Source organism: Exserohilum turcica, assembly GCF_000359705.1.
Source record: "Exserohilum turcica Et28A unplaced genomic scaffold SETTUscaffold_13, whole genome shotgun sequence".
NCBI lineage: Eukaryota > Fungi > Ascomycota > Dothideomycetes > Pleosporales > Pleosporaceae > Exserohilum > Exserohilum turcicum.
In genome coordinates, this window is record NW_007359948.1 from 1,555,479 (window position 1) to 1,572,347 (window position 16,869).

Genomic DNA, 16,869 nt, shown 5'->3' on the forward strand with positions numbered 1-16,869 from the left:
GACATAAGATTTATGTGAGAACTTTTGCCCAAGTGGTATCCAACGCCACTAATGCAGATGGGATGTCTAGTCTAAGAAAGTGAAAAGGTTGGTATGTACAACATTGAGAGCGCGATCAGCTTCGCGCTCGTCAATGACGCAAGATATGTTAATCTCACTGGCGCCTGTGGTGAATTAGCGAATTGGTTACAATAGGCAAATACACTGTGACATACCTTGCGAGATCATTTCGATGTTGATGTTGTTTTCGCCCAAGACGCTGAAGAATCTACCAGAGATACCAAGCATGTTCTTGAGCTGCTTTCCCACCAAACTCACAATAGCCATGTCAGGCACGATGTCGATGGCGCCAAGGGCGCTGAGATCATTGACCGCGCCCTGAAGGTCCTTGGACTGGATCTTGTATTCATATTCGCCTCCGCCGCTAAGAAGGGCTGACTCAGAGTGCAAGGCCATGGAAACGTGGACCTCGGATGAAGAGATGAGATCAACGGACAGGTGCCAGTTGTCGAGCACGTTGAAGATTTTCATCAAGAAACCATGGGCACGTGTGCGCTTGTTGCTATGCACGTTGAGCACGACAATGTTGTGCTTGATCGTCACCGCCGTGGGTCGCTTAGGGCCCTCAAGCCGAGTAAGGAGGCTCGAGGAGCGAGTGCGGAAGAGTGCTGTATCGCGCAAAGGTGCACGGCTATCGAGATCTTTCATGTTGTCGGGGAAGATGACTGTTCCGGAGTTGCGCGGATTCATGACGTTCTTAATGCGAATGGGAATGCGGGCGCGAATGACCTGCTCCATGGTGAAGGGATGAATGACCTCGGACCCGTAGAATGTCAACTCGGCAGCTTCTGCAGGAGTGACGGTCGCGAGCAGTGCAGCCGTGGGCACTTTGCGCGGGTCTGCAGTGAAGATACCATCCACCTCTTTCCAGACCTGGAGCTCATTCGCCTGAATACCAACGGCAACCAAGGCAGCACATAGATCCGTGTAGCCACGTCCAATAGAGGTCAAGAGGCCACCCGGAACATTGCCAAAGAAGCCCGTAATAACCGGGACCTTGTCACCACAAGCTTCCACTTCCTTGGCGAGGTCTGCAGCCAGGTCCTTGTAAAACTTTTCCTGGAGTCCTCCCTTGATAGGCACGTTGGGCTTGATGATGTCGCTAAGATCGACAAATTGGGCGGGTGTGCCGCGGTCGTTGAGCAGTGCGGCCATGTAGCGACAGCTTAGTTTCTCGCCTTTGCTGATGATCTTGTCCTCGACACGGCTGGTGACTTCCTCCAAGTGCTGAGCGGCCTCCAAGATCTTGGTCAGGCTCTCGCACTCGGCATTGACCTCTTCTGTGTAAGAAGCCAGAATTTCCGGGTTCTTCAAGATATCCTGGCCCGCCTGGATGTGGTCGGCACGGATGGCTTCGACGATTTCGTCATAGCCGCGGTGGTTGGGTCTCTCGGCAGCTCGAGCGGCACGAAGTAGGCGGTTGGTAGTTCCCTCGAGCTTTGTGTTGTTGCTGCGCGCGGAGCAGACTATAGCGGCACGGTTTTTCTCAACGCCAGCTCTATGAAGGGTTAGCACTTGGGACTGGTCCTAGGCTGTCAAACGAGAGCCATACTTGACGATGTCGGCTATATTCCCCGGAAACTTGCCGACGCTTGTACCGCCGAACTTGAGGACCACCCATCCTCCTGGGAGGTGCTTCTCTTCGGTGTGAGCTATCCGCTCCGACTGGTGTGTGTGTCCATTTGTGTAGGCCGACATGTTGGAGTAAGAGCTTTCGCAGGTTCCACTCGGATCAATTGTTTGCGCAGGGCTTCTTTCTGGGTTGTAGACGGACACGGGCGTAGGAGTGTACGACGGTGGTGGAGTGCGAATGACGTGGAGCGTGGGAAGAAATATGGGGTTGTGAAGTATGAGCGAATTCTCGAGCGATTTAGTGGGGAGCGGGCCTGAGTCAAAAGTTCGCGCCCGTAATCGGCGTCAGACGTTGCCGGGGTCTCAGCCGCCACGCTGCAGCTAAGAATTACTAACCGGTTAAACGCAAAAGAAAAGTGGTCGGGACGGCTCGGTGCATTGTGCGTGTGCGTGTGCGTCTACATGCACGCCCTCGGCAGTCGTGGTCGTCTACTGTACATTAGTAGTTGATATCGCGTCACGTGCCACGGGGGCATGTGCAACTTCCAGCTAGGCATTCGAGCTGCTGATTGTCTGCTGGAGCCTTGACGGGATTCGGAAACCATCCATCTGGTGCAAGCCTGGTTACGCAGCGTCCATCGAGGTAGCCGCGTCGTTCGCTGTGTTTAGGGCCACGCATGTATGTATGCGGCCTCTTTGGTATCGCACTTGCAACCACGACAGGTCTGGCCACCACAACCGTTGGCCGTGTTTCGCATTTTGGAGTGTGGTTGACCAGGGCGTGTGCACTGTGGCCGGCGTGGTTGCAAGTGTGAAGCGTATGAGGGATCCGTTGGCTGCGGCACGTCGTTGGCGGAGCAGAAGAGGTCGTGTGGGTGGGTGGAGATGAGGTTCGCCAAGTCTCGGTTGTGCACAAGGCGTCGTTCCGATGGCTTGGGAAGAAAGGTACACCAAGGTGGTGGCTGCTCCTAATGCACTCTTCCTTTGATACCGACCGCCATGCCGGCTAGGGCGTTTCTTGCCACTATACGCCTACTTAGACGATGCCGGCCATCGTCTAGTTGTCTCCAATCAGCGTGGCCCCGGAATCATGTATTCTTCCCCAGCTTTCAGCGACAGGCTTGCTATCTGTAGTCACATATGCACGCCAAAACTGTCTAATGAGAGACCCTTTACGCCAAGCACCGTGACAATGGATGAGGACCAGGCCCAACAACGACCAACAGCCAGCCAGTGTATCCACGCATCTTTCAAGTCATACAAACCATCTTTAACGTGGGCAGTCTCAACGATTCAAAGGCCCTTACCTGTCGATATCACTCCGCATCCTGTGCTAGCCCACCCTCGGAACATATACAGTACATATGCACCATCCATCGTCGTATAGGAAAAGCGGTAAGCTACCAGCCCCTGGTCGCTGTTGTGAGCCGATTCCTTGTCCCGATACATTGGAACTTTGTCCATCGTCAACTCCGAGTAGCCCGAATGCACGCAAGAGTCCCGCCAGACAAGGCGGGGATGCCGATTTGGACGATCATGACATTACATGCATCCAACACTACATACTTGCAACGGCCACACTTCCGCTTTCCCCCCTGGTCCTAATGCCATGCACTTGGCCTTGCATCAACCCGGTCATTGGCCACTCATGCCGCTATTCCTGCCTTCTGGAACCGCCGACTTTTTGATTGGCCGACCGCCGACCGGGAGATACAGACATGCTGTATCTCTTTCAACACATCAATGCCACCCGTCTTTCTCTGTACGGCCATTCTCGGGGCGTTTCTGTCAAGACGGACTATTGCATCTAATCGTTGACGTCATCAAGTGTCCCACTAGGCTATATTGGGCGCACTACGAAACGCATTCGGAGCTCAACAACAACGCCAATGTCGCGATAGCTTCACGTGTCTTAAACCAACGGCTTTGTTTTCCTGTCGACAAAACTTGCGACACTTGCAGGGCTTCAACAGTCACCCAGTTGCCCACCATGAACTACATCTCAAGTACAGCTTCTGATTCCGTGGCCAGCCGCCCAAGTACCCAACTAACAACCTCTAGATCTCGTCAATTCGGATGCCATCATCAATCCACTCCTCGACAATGGCTACCTCCCGCACGCCGTGATTCGCGTGGGGATTAGGCGCCAGCTGGCCGACCGCCTGCAATCCATAGCTACCACGTCGCTGGAGGCGGGCTATGAATCCAAGATGAACTACGTCAAGCTTCTCCGCGAGCGTCCAATTGCCATTGAAACGGCTACTGCCAACGAGCAGCATTACGAGGTAGGAACGAGCGTTCTAAAGGGCATGCTGGGTCCACGCATGAAGTACTCTTCTTGTTTGTACGAGAAAGGCGGCGAGACGCTGGCACAGGCTGAGATTGCCATGATGAGGCTGTACGTTGAGAGGGCCGAGTTGAAGGACGGGATGAGCATCCTGGATCTGGGGTGAGTCTTGTTCCTCCATGTTTTTGCTTTTACGGCGCAGAGTCACGTGCATCAAGAAGCCGCGCCAACGGTTATTCAAGTGTCCAAAGAGACGGGATTTTAACAATGACGTAGATGCGGCTGGGGCTCAGCATCGCTGTACATGGCCGAAGTCTTTCCCAACTCCAAAATCACTGCCTTCTCCAACTCGAGGACGCAGAAGGAGTACATTGACGGCGTAGCTGGCATGAAGGGCTTCAAGAATCTGACTGTGATCACGGGCGATGTTGTTGACTACGAGTTCGAGCCGTCAGCATTCGATCGCGTCATTTCCATTGAGCTTTTCGAGCACATGAAGAACTACCAACTCCTGCTCCGCAAAGTGAGCAACGCGCTGAAACCAGGGGGCAAGCTATTCGTTCACATCTTCGCGCACTGCACGACGCCCTACGACTTTGACGGCGGGTGGATGACGGAGCACTTCTTCACGGGAGGTACCATGCCTTCGGCCGATCTACTGCTGTTCTTCCAAGACGACTTGAGAGTCAAGAAGCAGTGGTGGGTGTCGGGCATAAACTACTCCAAGACGTGCGAGGACTGGCTTGTTACCATGGTGAAGAACAAGGAGACTATCTGGAAAGGACTCGTAGAGACGTATGGAGAGGCGAATGCGTTGACATGGTGGAACCGATGGCAGGTTTTCCATCTGGCTTGCTCTGAACTCTTCCGCTGGGACGGGGGTGATACCTGGGGCGTAAGCCATTACCTTTTTGAGAAGCCAGCCACGCATTAAGCCGGCTTATGTTGTACGATAGCCCGCACCGCGCATAGTAAGCATTTAGCCAAGCTAGCTCCTGAAATCACGCCTGGTGCCGTCAAGGCCCTGAAAAGAGAAGGACAGTGTGCGTCTGACGCGAATGCTCTCGTGGTTGTATTCATGTCGACTTCTTGGCGCTGTTCCGCACGGGACGATGCGGCTAATGGCCCTGGTGTCTATCCAGCATCCCCGCTCGTATATACTTGGTCCGTTCCTCTTGTCGTCTCCGCCATTTCATCGCCATGTCCCCTACTGTCCCGCGCCCACGACGCGCGTTGCTCAGTGGTCCCACGGGTGCTTCCAGCCCAGCAGCGCGGGGCCGTCCTGCTTCGCGCGGTACATCAACTAGCCGTGTCAGCAACTCTCGCTCTCGCCCTCTCGCTCTCGTGCGCAGGCCGCATCTCAGACGTACGAAGAACCACATGGACGCGCCGAGGCCCGTGGCCATGAACCGGTAGAACGGCCGGGCTGGGTGGATGTGGATGGGGTGGTTAGGGTGTGGCGCATACTTGGGCGGCCCCATGCGGCGGAGCGTGGGCTGCATTGTGTAGATTGATTGAGGCTGCCAGGGTGTCAGTCGCGGTGCCAGCTTCCAAGGGCGTCGCACGGCGCGTACCTGCGGTTCCGGGGGTGCAATGGCTCGTCGGCGCTCTTGGTGGGTGAGGTGTGATTAAGGTCGATCGCAGCCAGCGCTAAGTAACCTTGCGTTGCGTTGCCAAGATCGTGCCCATCAACCGTCCATCGCGTCCTCGACTCCTTCGCCCGCCACAATCACGACTTGCCCCATTCTCCACCGCGCCCTCCAGCCCCGGTGCCGAGCCCTCGCGCCCGCCCTCGCGCCCGCCATCGCGACCAGAGATATAGCGCCTGCCACGCCGACCCAGCACGAGACATCGCACCAACCCTCGCGGCGTGTCGTTGCGCCCGGCCCACTAAGCCCGGAATACAATACGTACTTCCGAACCACCGGGCAGCCATTATCGCCAGCACAACTGCCGCCATGGCGACGCCGGCGGATGCGACGCCGTCGCGCGCACCCCAGCGCCGCTTCAAGGGGTGCAGTAAAATCGGCGAGTACGAGATGATGCAGAAGCTGGGCGAGGGCACTTTTGGTGAAGTCCACAAGGCGCGTCAGCGCTCGACCGGCAGCGTCTTTGCGCTCAAGAAGATTTTGATGCACAACGAAAAGGACGGCTTTCCGATTACGGCGCTGCGGGAAATCAAGCTCCTCAAGATGCTGTCGCATCAAAACGTGCTCAAGTTGGAGGAGATGGCGGTAGAGCGTCCCAAGACCGAGGGCAGGAAACGCGCAATACTGTACATGGTTACGCCCTACATGGACCACGATCTATCGGGTCTGCTTGACAACCCCGAGGTCAAGTTCCAAGAATCGCAGATCAAGTGTTACATGCTCCAACTCTTCAAAGGCCTAGCATATCTCCACGATAACCACATATTACACCGAGACATGAAGGCAGCTAACCTGCTCATTAACAACCGCGGACGCTTACAGATAGCCGACTTTGGTCTCGCGAGACACTACGACGAGCCCGTACCCCAGCGCGGCAGGGGCAACGGCGAGGCGAAACGCGAATACACTTCACTCGTCGTCACTAGGTGGTACCGGCCGCCCGAGTTGCTCCTGCAGCTCCGAAAATACACTCCGGCCATTGACATGTGGGGCGCGGGCTGTGTGTTTGGTGAAATGTTCAAGCGGAAGCCCATCCTCACAGGCCAGAGCGACATACATCAGGCGCAGATCATTTTCGAGCTGGTCGGCTCTCCCACCGACGTGAGCATGCCGGGCTGGAACGAGCTGCCAGGAGCTGAGCCAGTTCGCAACTTCGCACCAAGCACGGGCAATATTGCACAAAGATTCCGCGAACTGAGTCCGGTTGGACTGTCGCTAATCAAGGATCTCATGAGGCTTGACTGGCGGAAACGTATCAATGCCCTTGATGCTATCGACCACCCCTATTTCCGGGAGAACCCGCTGCCCATGCGCGAAGAAGACATTCCACATTTTGCCGACTCGCACGAATTGGATCGGCGAAACGCGCGCGGCCAGAGACAAGCGCTTCCTCCAGCGCCACAAGGCGGCACGGTTGGCGGAGGTCCAAATGGCGAATGGACAGGCCAAGGCCCGCCACCACAGTCATGGCAGAATGGCGACCGAAGATATGGCGGCCCGCAAGACCGAGGTCCACCCGGTGTGGACCGCAGAGGTGGCGGCTACGACCGGCGTCCATACGAACACCGACCGCCTCCGCCTCCACCACCAGGCGAGCGACGGCCAAACTGGGGCGGCGGCGGCGGAGGAGGAGGACACAATGGGCTCCCTGCTCCACCCGCAGACGGCCGACACCCTCTCCCACCTGTTCCACGCTATGGCCCTGACGGTGCCGACCGCCGCAGAGGACCAGTCCCTCCAGGCGACACCTACATCCCCAGTTACGGAGCTGAAGGGCCCCGCCGCTCCCGGGAACCAGACGACCGTCCGCGCCGAGGCTCCCGCGACTCTGGAAATTCACGTGAAGGCTACACTGATGACCGCGCCGATCGCAACCGGGCTTACCGCGACCGCAACAACAACCGAAATTTTGCTCAAGAGAGACGAGACGGGCGCACACGGTCGAGAAGTCCCGAACGGAGAGACAATCGAGGCAGGGACGCAGGCAGGGAGAGAGACGCAACTGATATTTATAGGAGAAGATAGCCATGTCTCTCATTCTTGTGGGAACAGATAACAGTCTTGGATCTCGAGCTCTTAGCGCAAGTAGACAGTTGATATGTGAAAAGGGAGTGAATGGAAGAGATTGCGAACAGCTCGACGGAGGGGGAATTGTTTTGTATTTTTATATGGCCGAACCAAGGGAGGGAGGGCCACATTGCTGCGCGTCTGATAACACAAGGACGACTTACACACACACACACACAAGCATGACTGATAGGAAGAGGATGAAGTGGTCATGGTGGAGAGATTCTGGTCAAACGTACGGCATTATCCTTTCAACACATCCATCCATCCATCCATTCATCCATACACACATTTTTCTTGCAATCGTTCATCTGGGCCGCATATGTACCAAGGGACGAGATTGGACCGGACTGGACTAGACTGGACTGGACGAGCCGCGACAGTATGGAATTTGAAACGTAAAGTTTCTATCTCTCTCTCTCTCTCTCTTCATCATTCCCGTCGTGTTTGCAACCTGTTTTTCTCTTAATCTTTGTCACAGCATCTTCGTGGCGTTTCTTGTCGTTCCATCCTCCGTTCCTTTCCTGCCCCCCCCCCCTTTTTATTTTCTTTCGTGATGTCGGAAAACTTTAGACTTTTTTTCTTTCTTTCTTTCCGTCTTTGGAATCGTTCGTCGTGAGGCACTTGTTATCAACTTGATCCAACAATGAATTCTTCTTCTTCTTCTTCTTCTTCTTCTTCTTCTTCTTCTTCTTCTTCTTCTTTTCTTCGTTTCTCTTTCGTAAGAAGGGGGGGAGTTTGTGTCCAGGATTGGAAAGACTGAGAGGGGAGAGTTGGATTGGTGAAATTGATAAGTAAGCATGAAATCCTCTTTTTTTCTTCTTTCGTTTTTGTCTTCGCACAAGGTTACTTGAGTTGGTCAGTGATACCAAGATTGCACAAGGCAGGTCAAGTACCCGCGACATTTGTATGCTGTGTAGTGAAATAGAATGCAGATCAAGGCGGAGCACACGTGGTGGTACGATAGGCAAACAATATCGATAAATGGTTGCAACCCGAATGCAAGGGAGAAATTTTGGAGTTGTATTCGAGTGAATTCATTGAACAGTTTGTAGCGCCATGTATGCGTTTACACTGGTATGACGTTCTACCTAGTGCAGCTAACAAATGCGCAACCTGGCTGTTTGTTTTTGTGTCTAGCGGCGTCAGGGGTGTGCTGCCCTGTATTTGAGTGATGTTCTCCGTCTTTTCCTGCACCAGCCTTTGTACCTGGAGCGTGCAGCTCTCCTGTCGTGGCATCTTGATCTGGAAGCCAGAGATGTTTCTCGTACGGCAGCAAGTACGCACACACATACACACACACACACTCTCTCTCTCTCTCTTCCACAGCTTCTCTCGTCAAGACCACCTGGGTCCTCGAATGCATACCATGTCGCTGCGGCACTGTGACATCCAAGACCCGGCGGCGCGCCAAAATATGTTCAAGCAGCCCATTCCTATTCCTTCCTCGTGTGACACGGTTTTTCTTCGCTCATCAACCTAAACAATCACTCTGGGTCCCAATCTGGGCGACAAGTGCATCCCTCAGTCCTAACATGCATAACACCCGTTTTGCTAGCTTGTACCAACCATGTGACCCATTCAAGCTCGTGCTCAACAATAGTACTGTGCTCGCCCGTCTCGACCCTCTCCTCCTTGACTCTAAGCAGGAAATCGCGCAGCTTCTCCGCGCATGTGGCCATTGCGTTGGTATCGCTGGGTGTACTTGCTCGTCGCTGCTGCTGCTGCTGAAGATACATCATACGTTCCAAGCGGGTCAAAAGCTGGGCTTGAATATCAGCTGACTCTTCGTACTTGGAAACGAGCGTTTTGGCCTGCACCTTGAGGCGAAGCGTGTCTTCACGGGTGGCGGGTGTACAGGGCAGAATGCGCTGGGGTCGCGCCAGATGAAAAGATCCGACATCGCGGAGAACAACCAGGTCGTTGAAGGACTGGTCTTCAACTGTTGCTGTTGAGTCTCTGGATGCAGGGCGAGAAATTTGCTCTGTTCTGTCCCAGTTTAGGTAAGGATTGGCATCTGCTGGGGAGTCTGCCTTTGGGTGCGATGGAGGCTCGTCTGGCTCCCATTCACATTCTGTGTCGGGATAGTCGTCGGAATCGAACATGAAGGTTTCAGAGTAGCTGAAACCGTAGCCTTCGCGTTTTTTCTTTGGTTTTTCCAACTGAGGTGCTTGGGGGATGGATTCAGAGTGGCGGCGTGGTTCTTGGGCTGAAGAGGCTCTAGTTTGAGGCGGATTTGCGGACACGGATCGATTTGCGCTGCCAGTCATGCATAGTCCGGAGAAGCTTCGGGTGACAGTTTCCTCGCGGCCTCTCGGGCTGGGTGACTCATCTGGTGTCGCTGAGAAGGAAAATCTCAACTCGACATTCTGCGACTTTGGCGGATGGCTCTCTGAGGTGGGTGTATCTGCGCGAATTGATCGTGTTGCTCTATGCGACTGCACAGCCGGCGCCGTGTGTTTTGGCCATGTTGTTGAAAGAGCGCCAGCATTGTTCTGCTGCGCAATGCTTAGTGCTGCCGCGCAAAGTCGAGGTGAAGCGATGCGACTTACGGGCCCTCGCCATCTGGCTGGTCTTTTGGGTTTGCCACTCATGAGTCGTCGCTCCTGCAGCGTTGCGACATCCTTTGGCACTGGCAGAGGTATGGGATCGAAGTCTCGGCGCGTGCTCGGACGCCGCCTTGCCGTACCTTTGCCTCTCTGCTCTTCTTCAGCCATGCGCCCGGTCCGGCTCTTCATGATGACCTACATTGACAGGCATGTTAAGACGGTTGGAGGGGTATGGTGCTGGGTCAAAATGATGTCTAGGCGGATAGCGGTGTCAGAAAACAATGCAGAGTGCAATCGAGTCAAGGTGGAGGAGGGAGATGCAACGCTGTGGTTTGTTGATGTGGTGTTGTTTGGAGTATGTACATCGACGGTACGTCAGTCCGAAGGCGCGTTAGGGTCGCGTGCAGCTGACTAGCGTGGTTAGCGCCGAACGCGGCTCCTGTCCTATCAGCCCGGGGAGACTCTGTGTTTTGATACGGTTGCCCCACCACGCCGTGGTCCGTTCACCGCTGCAGATGCATGTCCCCAACCCGCGACGGCCATTGCCTTGGCCGCGCTGCCACCGCGACAATTGGAGGCCATCATCTTGCAGGTGGCATCGCTCTTGCTGAGTGTAGCGACAAGCATCGCACTGCGCTTGCAGCCGTCACTGCTTGCCCTTCTCCAGAAGCTCTACCCCCGTCCGCACCACACCGATTGCTGCACCCGTCTGGATCGCCTCGCTGCCGCCTCCGCTTAACCTATACTCGATATCTGCCAGGCCCGACATCCAAGTCACCATGACTTGGGGTGGCACATGGTTCGTCACGAGCTCTTCACTGATAGCTGTCAGCATGTCTGCAAGCGCCAGGCCCTTGAGTGTCTTCAGATTGTTGATGGTGCGCAGACATTCCGTCATGTCGTTCTTGGACAGCAGCGTGTCGATCATGTACTTGATGTCCGAGGGGTGCGGGGCTGCTATGCAGTCGTAGATGGTCGTCTGCGTGATTTGGTCACGCACAATCGAAGCAGCGTCTACTGCGGGCTTGCCTGGTGGCTGCAGTGGTGTGCTGGAGGCGTGGCAGGCCTGGAGGACGTTCAGTGCTCGCCGCATGTCTCCTTTGCTGAGCGTGACGAGCGAATCCGTGGCCTCGTGCGTGATGTTGACCTTCTCCTCGTCAATCACCTTGTCGACTAGATGTCTGATGTCGTGGTCCTTGAGGGGCGAAAACCGAAACCTCGTGCAACGCGAGAGAAGGGCGGGCGAGAGCTTGTGTGTGTAGTTTGCAATGATGCAGAAGCGTGTGTTTGCCGTGTACTTTTCCATGATGCGTCTCAGCGCCATCTGGGCCGTCGAAGTCATGGCGTCGGCTTCGTCGAGCACAATGAGTTTGAACGTGGCGAGCGCCGAGTCGCCAGCTTTGGGCGCGGCCGAGAAGATCTGCTTGGTGCTGCTGAACGTCTTGATCTGCTCTCTGACCACGTCGATGCCTCGGTCGTCTGATGCGTTGAGCTCCAAGACCATCTGCCGCATGTTTTTGCTGCCGTATATGCGCCGCGCGAGCGCCAGGACCGTCGACGTCTTTCCGGTTCCGGGAGGGCCATAGAGGAGGAGATGCGGCAGTCGCTGCCGACGTCAGCGCAGGCACGCCACCAGGGGCAAAGAGCATACATTGGAGTCGACAAACTTGTTGATGGTTGCTATGATGTCTTTGTGGCCCTCGACATCGTCGAGCGAGGACGGCCTGTACTTCTCTACCCTGTGCAAGCTTTAGCGGCGACTCGGTGACGGCACAGCCGGGTGCCTACCATGGCAGCGAGTCCTGGGCCTCTACAGGCAGATTGGCAGCGCTGCGCTTGCCCTTCTTGGCGTCTCCGCCAAAGCTGATGGACTGGTCTACGGCAGGCGCATCCACGTCCATCTCATCCTCCATGTCCGACATGGCGAGGGCCTGGCTGTGCAGCAGTGCCAGATGCTTGCGAAGACGATGGGGCTGGGCTGGGGCGGGCAAGGCAGGCGGATGTTGCAGTGTCGACGAGGGGGAGGAGGAGGAGGAGGAGGATGTTGCTGCTGCTGCTGTGCTGCTATGCTACTGTTACTACGGCAAGAAAGCGGCGGCCGTACAGCAGACGCGCCGCGCGCAGAGACGCGTTGATTGGCGGCGGCGGCGGCTTAGTCACCCCCCCGCCTCGTCACCGCAGAGTCGGCCAGCGGAGCTCCCCCGTCACCTCCGCCGAGCTCCAGCACACGACGCCCACCACAGCCATTTGCGGGCAAGCACACAGATATCAAGATGCCCGTACGTCCGAATGCACCAGCAGCGCAGTGCCGCCATTCCCTGCACATGTCCAACCGCACAAGATTGCCCGCTGATACCCCGCCAGGCCTACCACTCCGTCTTCCTCGATGAGCCCAACCAGCAATTGATTGGTACCGCTGCCTCCCTCTCGGCTGGCAGATGCGCCTTGCCTGCCCGCCTGCCCGCCTGCACGGCTGACTGACTGAGTGCCACCACAGGCAACTTTGCCCTCCTCCCTCTCCGCACACGCACCCGTGGCCCTGCCGTCCAATTGCCCGCCCTGCCAGCAGACGTCACCGAGCTCACCATCGATGCCTCGCACGACTCGTACGACCCCCTAGACGAGGTCCTGGCCCTCTTCCGCGCCAACACATTCTTCCGCAACTTTGAAATCAAGGGCCCTGCGGACCGTGTGCTCATCTATGGCATTCTCTACGTGAGCGAGGTACTGGGCAAGATCAAGCCAAGCATGAGCCGGCGAGAGGCTGAGAAGGTATGTGCCAGTCTTGGTTTCGCATGCATGGGAGATATACAGGAGGCTGATTCCATGAGCAGGCCGTCATGAACTCGGCCCTCGACACCAACTTTGCTATCCCTGGCGACGCAGGATTTCCGCTCAACCAGGCTTTCGAACCGCCCCCAGACAGGAACTCTGCCGAAGTGCTGCGACAGTACATTATGCAGATGCGCCAGGAGCTGGCAACACGGTTACTGAACAGGGTATATGCAGACGAGACCAACACTCCGAGCAAGTGGTGGCTAAGCTACACCAAGAGGAAGTTTATGGGCAAGGCTTTGTAGACCTTCGAGGCACAGTTGCGCTATGAGTTCTAGTGAATCTACAATCTCCATGCTTTTGCAGTCATAGGGTCATGGATTGATTCTGACGTGGTCAAGCACTTGGGCCCCACTTTGAAATTTGTCAGTGTGTTCCTGCCATGTGCCAAACTATACAGTCTCTCTTCAAAGTTCTTGGTTTGCATCACGCACTAACTCTGCGTCTTTGTGGCCGCGTATCTGATCAGGCAGCCGCAAACAGCCACTGGACAGTCTTCTCACTTTCCGTTATATTCGCGCCGCAGCACTTTGACCCATGCTTCAGCTTTTCCAACATACGAGTATCATCATTCAAAAGTCTATTACTACCCATGTCCTGGACACCGTCGCTACTTGATCTCAACTCCGCGGCGGCGGCGCCATTGTCAACTACGCAGGGTATGTCGAGTCCGTCTGGCGACGTGAACACTGTGAAGACTGACGTTTTGAGAAAGGTGTCTCAGACCGGTGCGGATTGTACAAAAAACAGGTGTGCCATTACTACATCTAAACAAGACAGCAGGACTAGCGAAGCCAGCTTGATGCCTCCGGAGGAGCTGCTCGCCTTACTACCATACAGTACGTCTACTCTCCTGTCGTTGGGATCTCATATATTTTGCTCCATAACATCACTGGCAGCATGCTGACCACCCAGTGCCCCCGCTATTCAGCAAAGATCTTCCGCCCTGTGGTCTTCACCCCCAGGTCGCGTACGAAGACGTTGTACACCGGCTCCGCAAGGCCTGGCTTCTGTGCGCCAAACAGAACCCCGCCAACATTCCCCTCCTTGCTATTTGCAAATCGGTTCTAGATGAGTACAAAACTGAGGCTATCGACTCGCCGCCTGGAACTGAAGCTGGCACCAAGGAACGTAAGCCTTGGCGGAGGGAACGGATCTTCCAATGGGAAATCAGTTGGGCAAAGTACTTTGTTCGTGAGGTGGAGACCCTCGCAAGCAGGGCAAGCATGACTGAAGAAGAGAAAGAGCAAGAGGATTACATTCTTGACTTGTGTCCTGTTCCCCAGGAGCTGTACATCTATGTTAAGAACAAGGCGAATAGGAATGAGTTGTTGGAGATGTGGCGGGCATGGCAGAAGAAGAAGCGGACCCCTGGTCCAGCATTCGTTGCTCATGGGAGGAGTGAATCAGAGCAAGGTGGAAAGGAGGGTGGAGAGGATGGCCCTAGGGACGATAAAGGGTCCGGAGATGTGGAAAATCAGACATGATAAAGCATGCTAGTCTGAAAGCGATACCAAGCCAGGGATTCAATAGCAGAGGATTGAGGGGAAAAAGGGTAATATTCGACCATCATTCACAGTCAACATGCTTGCATTCCCGACTGTATGCTGTAAGACGTTGCCGACCTTTATTCTATTATGATAAGCTTTTGCTCTATCACTTCGGCCCAACTGGACCCAGCGCATAGGAATGGCGAACCCGCTGCGTTAGTGAAGGGTTGAAATGAATACAAGATAAGGGATGGTGAGGGTGAGAGCAAGGCCTTGAACCCTCACCGTGCGGTGGACTCACTTTCACCACGGCGACTTCTGCCTTGCGCCACTCTCCCCACTCTTAGTGTAGTTGTATAAATACTTCCCTTGCTGCAGCCTTTTACTTGTTCCTTTTACTCCCTACTCGCTCTTTGATCAAGCCTTTGGGTCGCCTTTTGCCGCACTCTCTACCCACACAGTAGTGTAGACTTTGACTACCAAAAGCACCTGAACACACATCAGTAAGTGAACCCACTACCATATTTCACATCGCCGGTAGTAACTGAGTCAACAGATTTCCAGACATCAACGATCGCCAAGATGCCCAAGTGGACTCCCGAGCTGGACGCGATTGTAAGTACATCTTGCCATTACTTCGACACCTGCACCCACCATCGCAGCGACTAACCAATCTTCCAGGTCCTCCGCGGCGTCTTTGAGGAGTGCAATGTCAGTTTTGGCAAGGAACTCTGCGCCAAGATTTCCCAGCGTGTCGTTGACATTGGAATCGGTACGTACTCATTCTCTCCATATTTGGCAAAACAGCTGCATCCATACTTTCATTTACTACTCCTTGATATTCATCGCTAAAGTATGATCGCTAGAATGCACCCCTAAGGCTGTCGAGAATCGCTTGTACTCATGGAAGAAGAAGAACACTGCCGGCGGAGCCACGAACCCGACTTCTTCTGCTACCGGCACGCCCGCCAAACCTGCCTCTGCGACGCAGAAGACGCCCCGGTCCAGAAACAAGGCTACACCGCGTGCCAAGAAAGAAGAAGATGGTGATGATGGAGAGGAGCCGTTGTCTCCTACGCCGGCTCCTCGCAAGCGCAAGTCAAGCGCCCCGAAGAAGGCTTCTTCCAAGGAGAAGGATTCTGGAGATGACGATATCGAGGAAGATGATTTTCCCAAGAGCAAAAAGGTCAAGGCTGAGCCTTCCGAGGAGGGCCCCAGTGGTGGCGAGGACGTGACTGATGAGGATATCTAAGGGTTTGCTGTCCTGGTTGAGCATCTCCATCTGTCGGTGGAATGCGTTGCATTAGCACGGATCCCAAACATTATTTTCCTCAGATGTCTCTAGACAGTGGCAAGGTCATTGTTGGGTCTGCGTCTCGAGTGCTGAATACCCTTTCTCGCCATGGATGACTGGCACTTTCTGCACCTGATCGGTGATTTGTTCTAGCAATGCGCGCACAACACAAAGACCGTATAGGCCGACAGTGTAGTCGCAATCTAATTACACTCTCCTTCATTGCACGCATCTTTCTCTCTTTGTCTAAGTCTTTGAAAACCGTGATGTCTACTGCCTTTGAACGCGAGCGGTGGGCATTATGTCTTACATGCTTTTGCGGACACCGTGAGAAAAAGCAATACATCCATCACGCAAGGTGTTTCTATTGAAACCCCAGATGGAAACGGCTAGTACCTGGCACTTCGAAATTATATGGTAGAAAATATTGTATATATGACAACAGGGGCGAGAATGGGTGTAATGTAGAGCTTAAGATTGAGGATGACCTGAAATCCGGAGTACTTATGTACGAGATATGCGCACGTGTCCATATTTTCGGTTAATAATACTACATTCCACCGCTTGAAGATTTTCAACAGTCATAGCGAGACGCTGTATGCGCATTCTCAAAGACAAAATTGGGCGGGTAAACAACTGCATGATAATACATCTATGTTAGTACCAACACATTCGCGCTTGGACATAGTGATCAACCCACATTCAGTGCCTCCACTGAGCAACAGTGGAAGGGAAAGCTAAGGAAAACATCCCGTCCTGGTACATAATTTGGAGTCGCCTGGACACCCAGAATAGGGCAATGGTTAAACAACCCACCACCAATAGCTATCTCACCCACCTCAAAGCCAGGGTCTGCATTAGGGGCGCAGCATCTAAACTCTATAGAGTTAGCACTATAATTAAATAACTTAGCTCTTTTTTTATAACTTACTAAGTAGCTAGATAATACCTATCTAGTATAAAGCGCTAGTGTTATGTTTTAGGCAAGCTAGGTAGCCCCTAAGCTATCTTAACCTACACTATATAACGCGTAGAAATTGTAACGATGTTACAACTTCGCCAAGTA

At 54.4% G+C, this 16,869-nt stretch overlaps 10 protein-coding genes across 10 annotated transcripts; 5 read left to right on the top strand and 5 right to left on the bottom strand.

Annotated features, from left to right (window-relative positions):
* Window positions 1–53: 53 nt before the first annotated feature.
* SETTUDRAFT_128298 (uncharacterized protein) lies at window positions 54–1,763 on the bottom strand. Its single transcript, XM_008025075.1, has 3 exons — window positions 1,613–1,763; window positions 216–1,558; window positions 54–164 (listed from the first exon to the last, which is right to left on the bottom strand). The coding sequence occupies exons 1-3, from the start codon at window positions 1,756–1,758 to the stop codon at window positions 67–69; spliced, it is 1,587 nt and encodes a 528-aa protein (XP_008023266.1). The 5' UTR covers window positions 1,759–1,763; the 3' UTR covers window positions 54–66.
* Window positions 1,764–3,622: 1,859 nt separating this feature from the next.
* Window positions 3,623–4,853, top strand: SETTUDRAFT_159872 (uncharacterized protein; the record flags this gene model as incomplete). The annotated part of the gene is made up of 3 exons (XM_008025076.1): window positions 3,623–3,638; window positions 3,694–4,081; window positions 4,196–4,853. 3 exons carry the CDS (start codon window positions 3,623–3,625, stop codon window positions 4,851–4,853), a joined length of 1,062 nt encoding a protein of 353 aa, XP_008023267.1.
* Window positions 4,854–5,156: 303 nt separating this feature from the next.
* On the bottom strand, window positions 5,157–5,421 carry SETTUDRAFT_26733 (uncharacterized protein; the record flags this gene model as incomplete). Its single annotated transcript, XM_008024708.1, has 2 exons — window positions 5,157–5,222; window positions 5,290–5,421. 2 exons carry the CDS (start codon window positions 5,419–5,421, stop codon window positions 5,157–5,159), a joined length of 198 nt encoding a protein of 65 aa, XP_008022899.1.
* Window positions 5,422–5,821: 400 nt separating this feature from the next.
* On the top strand, window positions 5,822–7,959 carry SETTUDRAFT_167964 (uncharacterized protein). Its single transcript, XM_008025077.1, has one exon. It carries the CDS (start codon window positions 5,878–5,880, stop codon window positions 7,591–7,593), a length of 1,716 nt encoding a protein of 571 aa, XP_008023268.1. The 5' UTR covers window positions 5,822–5,877; the 3' UTR covers window positions 7,594–7,959.
* Window positions 7,960–8,204: 245 nt separating this feature from the next.
* On the bottom strand, window positions 8,205–8,540 carry SETTUDRAFT_38009 (uncharacterized protein; the record flags this gene model as incomplete). The annotated part of the gene is made up of 1 exon (XM_008024745.1): window positions 8,205–8,540. The coding sequence occupies one exon, from the start codon at window positions 8,538–8,540 to the stop codon at window positions 8,205–8,207; it is 336 nt and encodes a 111-aa protein (XP_008022936.1).
* Window positions 8,541–8,938: 398 nt separating this feature from the next.
* SETTUDRAFT_148052 (uncharacterized protein) lies at window positions 8,939–10,352 on the bottom strand (the record flags this gene model as incomplete). Its single annotated transcript, XM_008025078.1, has 2 exons — window positions 8,939–10,133; window positions 10,188–10,352. The coding sequence occupies 2 exons, from the start codon at window positions 10,350–10,352 to the stop codon at window positions 9,123–9,125; spliced, it is 1,176 nt and encodes a 391-aa protein (XP_008023269.1). The 3' UTR covers window positions 8,939–9,122.
* Window positions 10,353–10,502: 150 nt separating this feature from the next.
* On the bottom strand, window positions 10,503–12,106 carry SETTUDRAFT_46318 (uncharacterized protein; the record flags this gene model as incomplete). Its single annotated transcript, XM_008024763.1, has 3 exons — window positions 10,503–11,790; window positions 11,836–11,923; window positions 11,973–12,106. The coding sequence occupies 3 exons, from the start codon at window positions 12,104–12,106 to the stop codon at window positions 10,831–10,833; spliced, it is 1,182 nt and encodes a 393-aa protein (XP_008022954.1). The 3' UTR covers window positions 10,503–10,830.
* A 320-nt stretch (window positions 12,107–12,426) lies between these two features.
* On the top strand, window positions 12,427–13,369 carry SETTUDRAFT_167965 (uncharacterized protein). Its single transcript, XM_008025079.1, has 4 exons — window positions 12,427–12,463; window positions 12,549–12,594; window positions 12,682–12,956; window positions 13,019–13,369. The coding sequence occupies exons 1-4, from the start codon at window positions 12,458–12,460 to the stop codon at window positions 13,262–13,264; spliced, it is 573 nt and encodes a 190-aa protein (XP_008023270.1). The 5' UTR covers window positions 12,427–12,457; the 3' UTR covers window positions 13,265–13,369.
* Window positions 13,370–13,611: 242 nt separating this feature from the next.
* On the top strand, window positions 13,612–14,506 carry SETTUDRAFT_26738 (uncharacterized protein; the record flags this gene model as incomplete). Its single annotated transcript, XM_008024709.1, has 4 exons — window positions 13,612–13,678; window positions 13,735–13,747; window positions 13,803–13,858; window positions 13,935–14,506. The coding sequence occupies 4 exons, from the start codon at window positions 13,612–13,614 to the stop codon at window positions 14,504–14,506; spliced, it is 708 nt and encodes a 235-aa protein (XP_008022900.1).
* A 585-nt stretch (window positions 14,507–15,091) lies between these two features.
* On the top strand, window positions 15,092–15,761 carry SETTUDRAFT_105487 (uncharacterized protein; the record flags this gene model as incomplete). Its single annotated transcript, XM_008025080.1, has 3 exons — window positions 15,092–15,124; window positions 15,191–15,281; window positions 15,376–15,761. 3 exons carry the CDS (start codon window positions 15,092–15,094, stop codon window positions 15,759–15,761), a joined length of 510 nt encoding a protein of 169 aa, XP_008023271.1.
* Window positions 15,762–16,869: the final 1,108 nt, after the last annotated feature.

Excerpts from the sequence above, each read along its gene's own strand:
- SETTUDRAFT_167964 (XM_008025077.1), top strand. The coding sequence starts at position 5,878 with ATGGCGACGCCGGCGGATGCGACGCCGTCGCGCGCACCCCAGCGCCGC.
- SETTUDRAFT_167965 (XM_008025079.1), top strand. Across the intron at positions 12,595-12,681 it reads GCCCAACCAGCAATTGATTG|GCAACTTTGCCCTCCTCCCT; the intron begins GTACCGCTGCCT and ends GTGCCACCACAG. Across the intron at positions 12,957-13,018 it reads GCCGGCGAGAGGCTGAGAAG|GCCGTCATGAACTCGGCCCT; the intron begins GTATGTGCCAGT and ends TTCCATGAGCAG.
- SETTUDRAFT_128298 (XM_008025075.1), bottom strand. The coding sequence starts at position 1,758 with ATGTCGGCCTACACAAATGGACACACACACCAGTCGGAGCGGATAGCT. Across the intron at positions 1,559-1,612 it reads AATATAGCCGACATCGTCAA|AGCTGGCGTTGAGAAAAACC; the intron begins GTATGGCTCTCG and ends AACCCTTCATAG. Across the intron at positions 165-215 it reads CATCGAAATGATCTCGCAAG|GCGCCAGTGAGATTAACATA; the intron begins GTATGTCACAGT and ends AATTCACCACAG.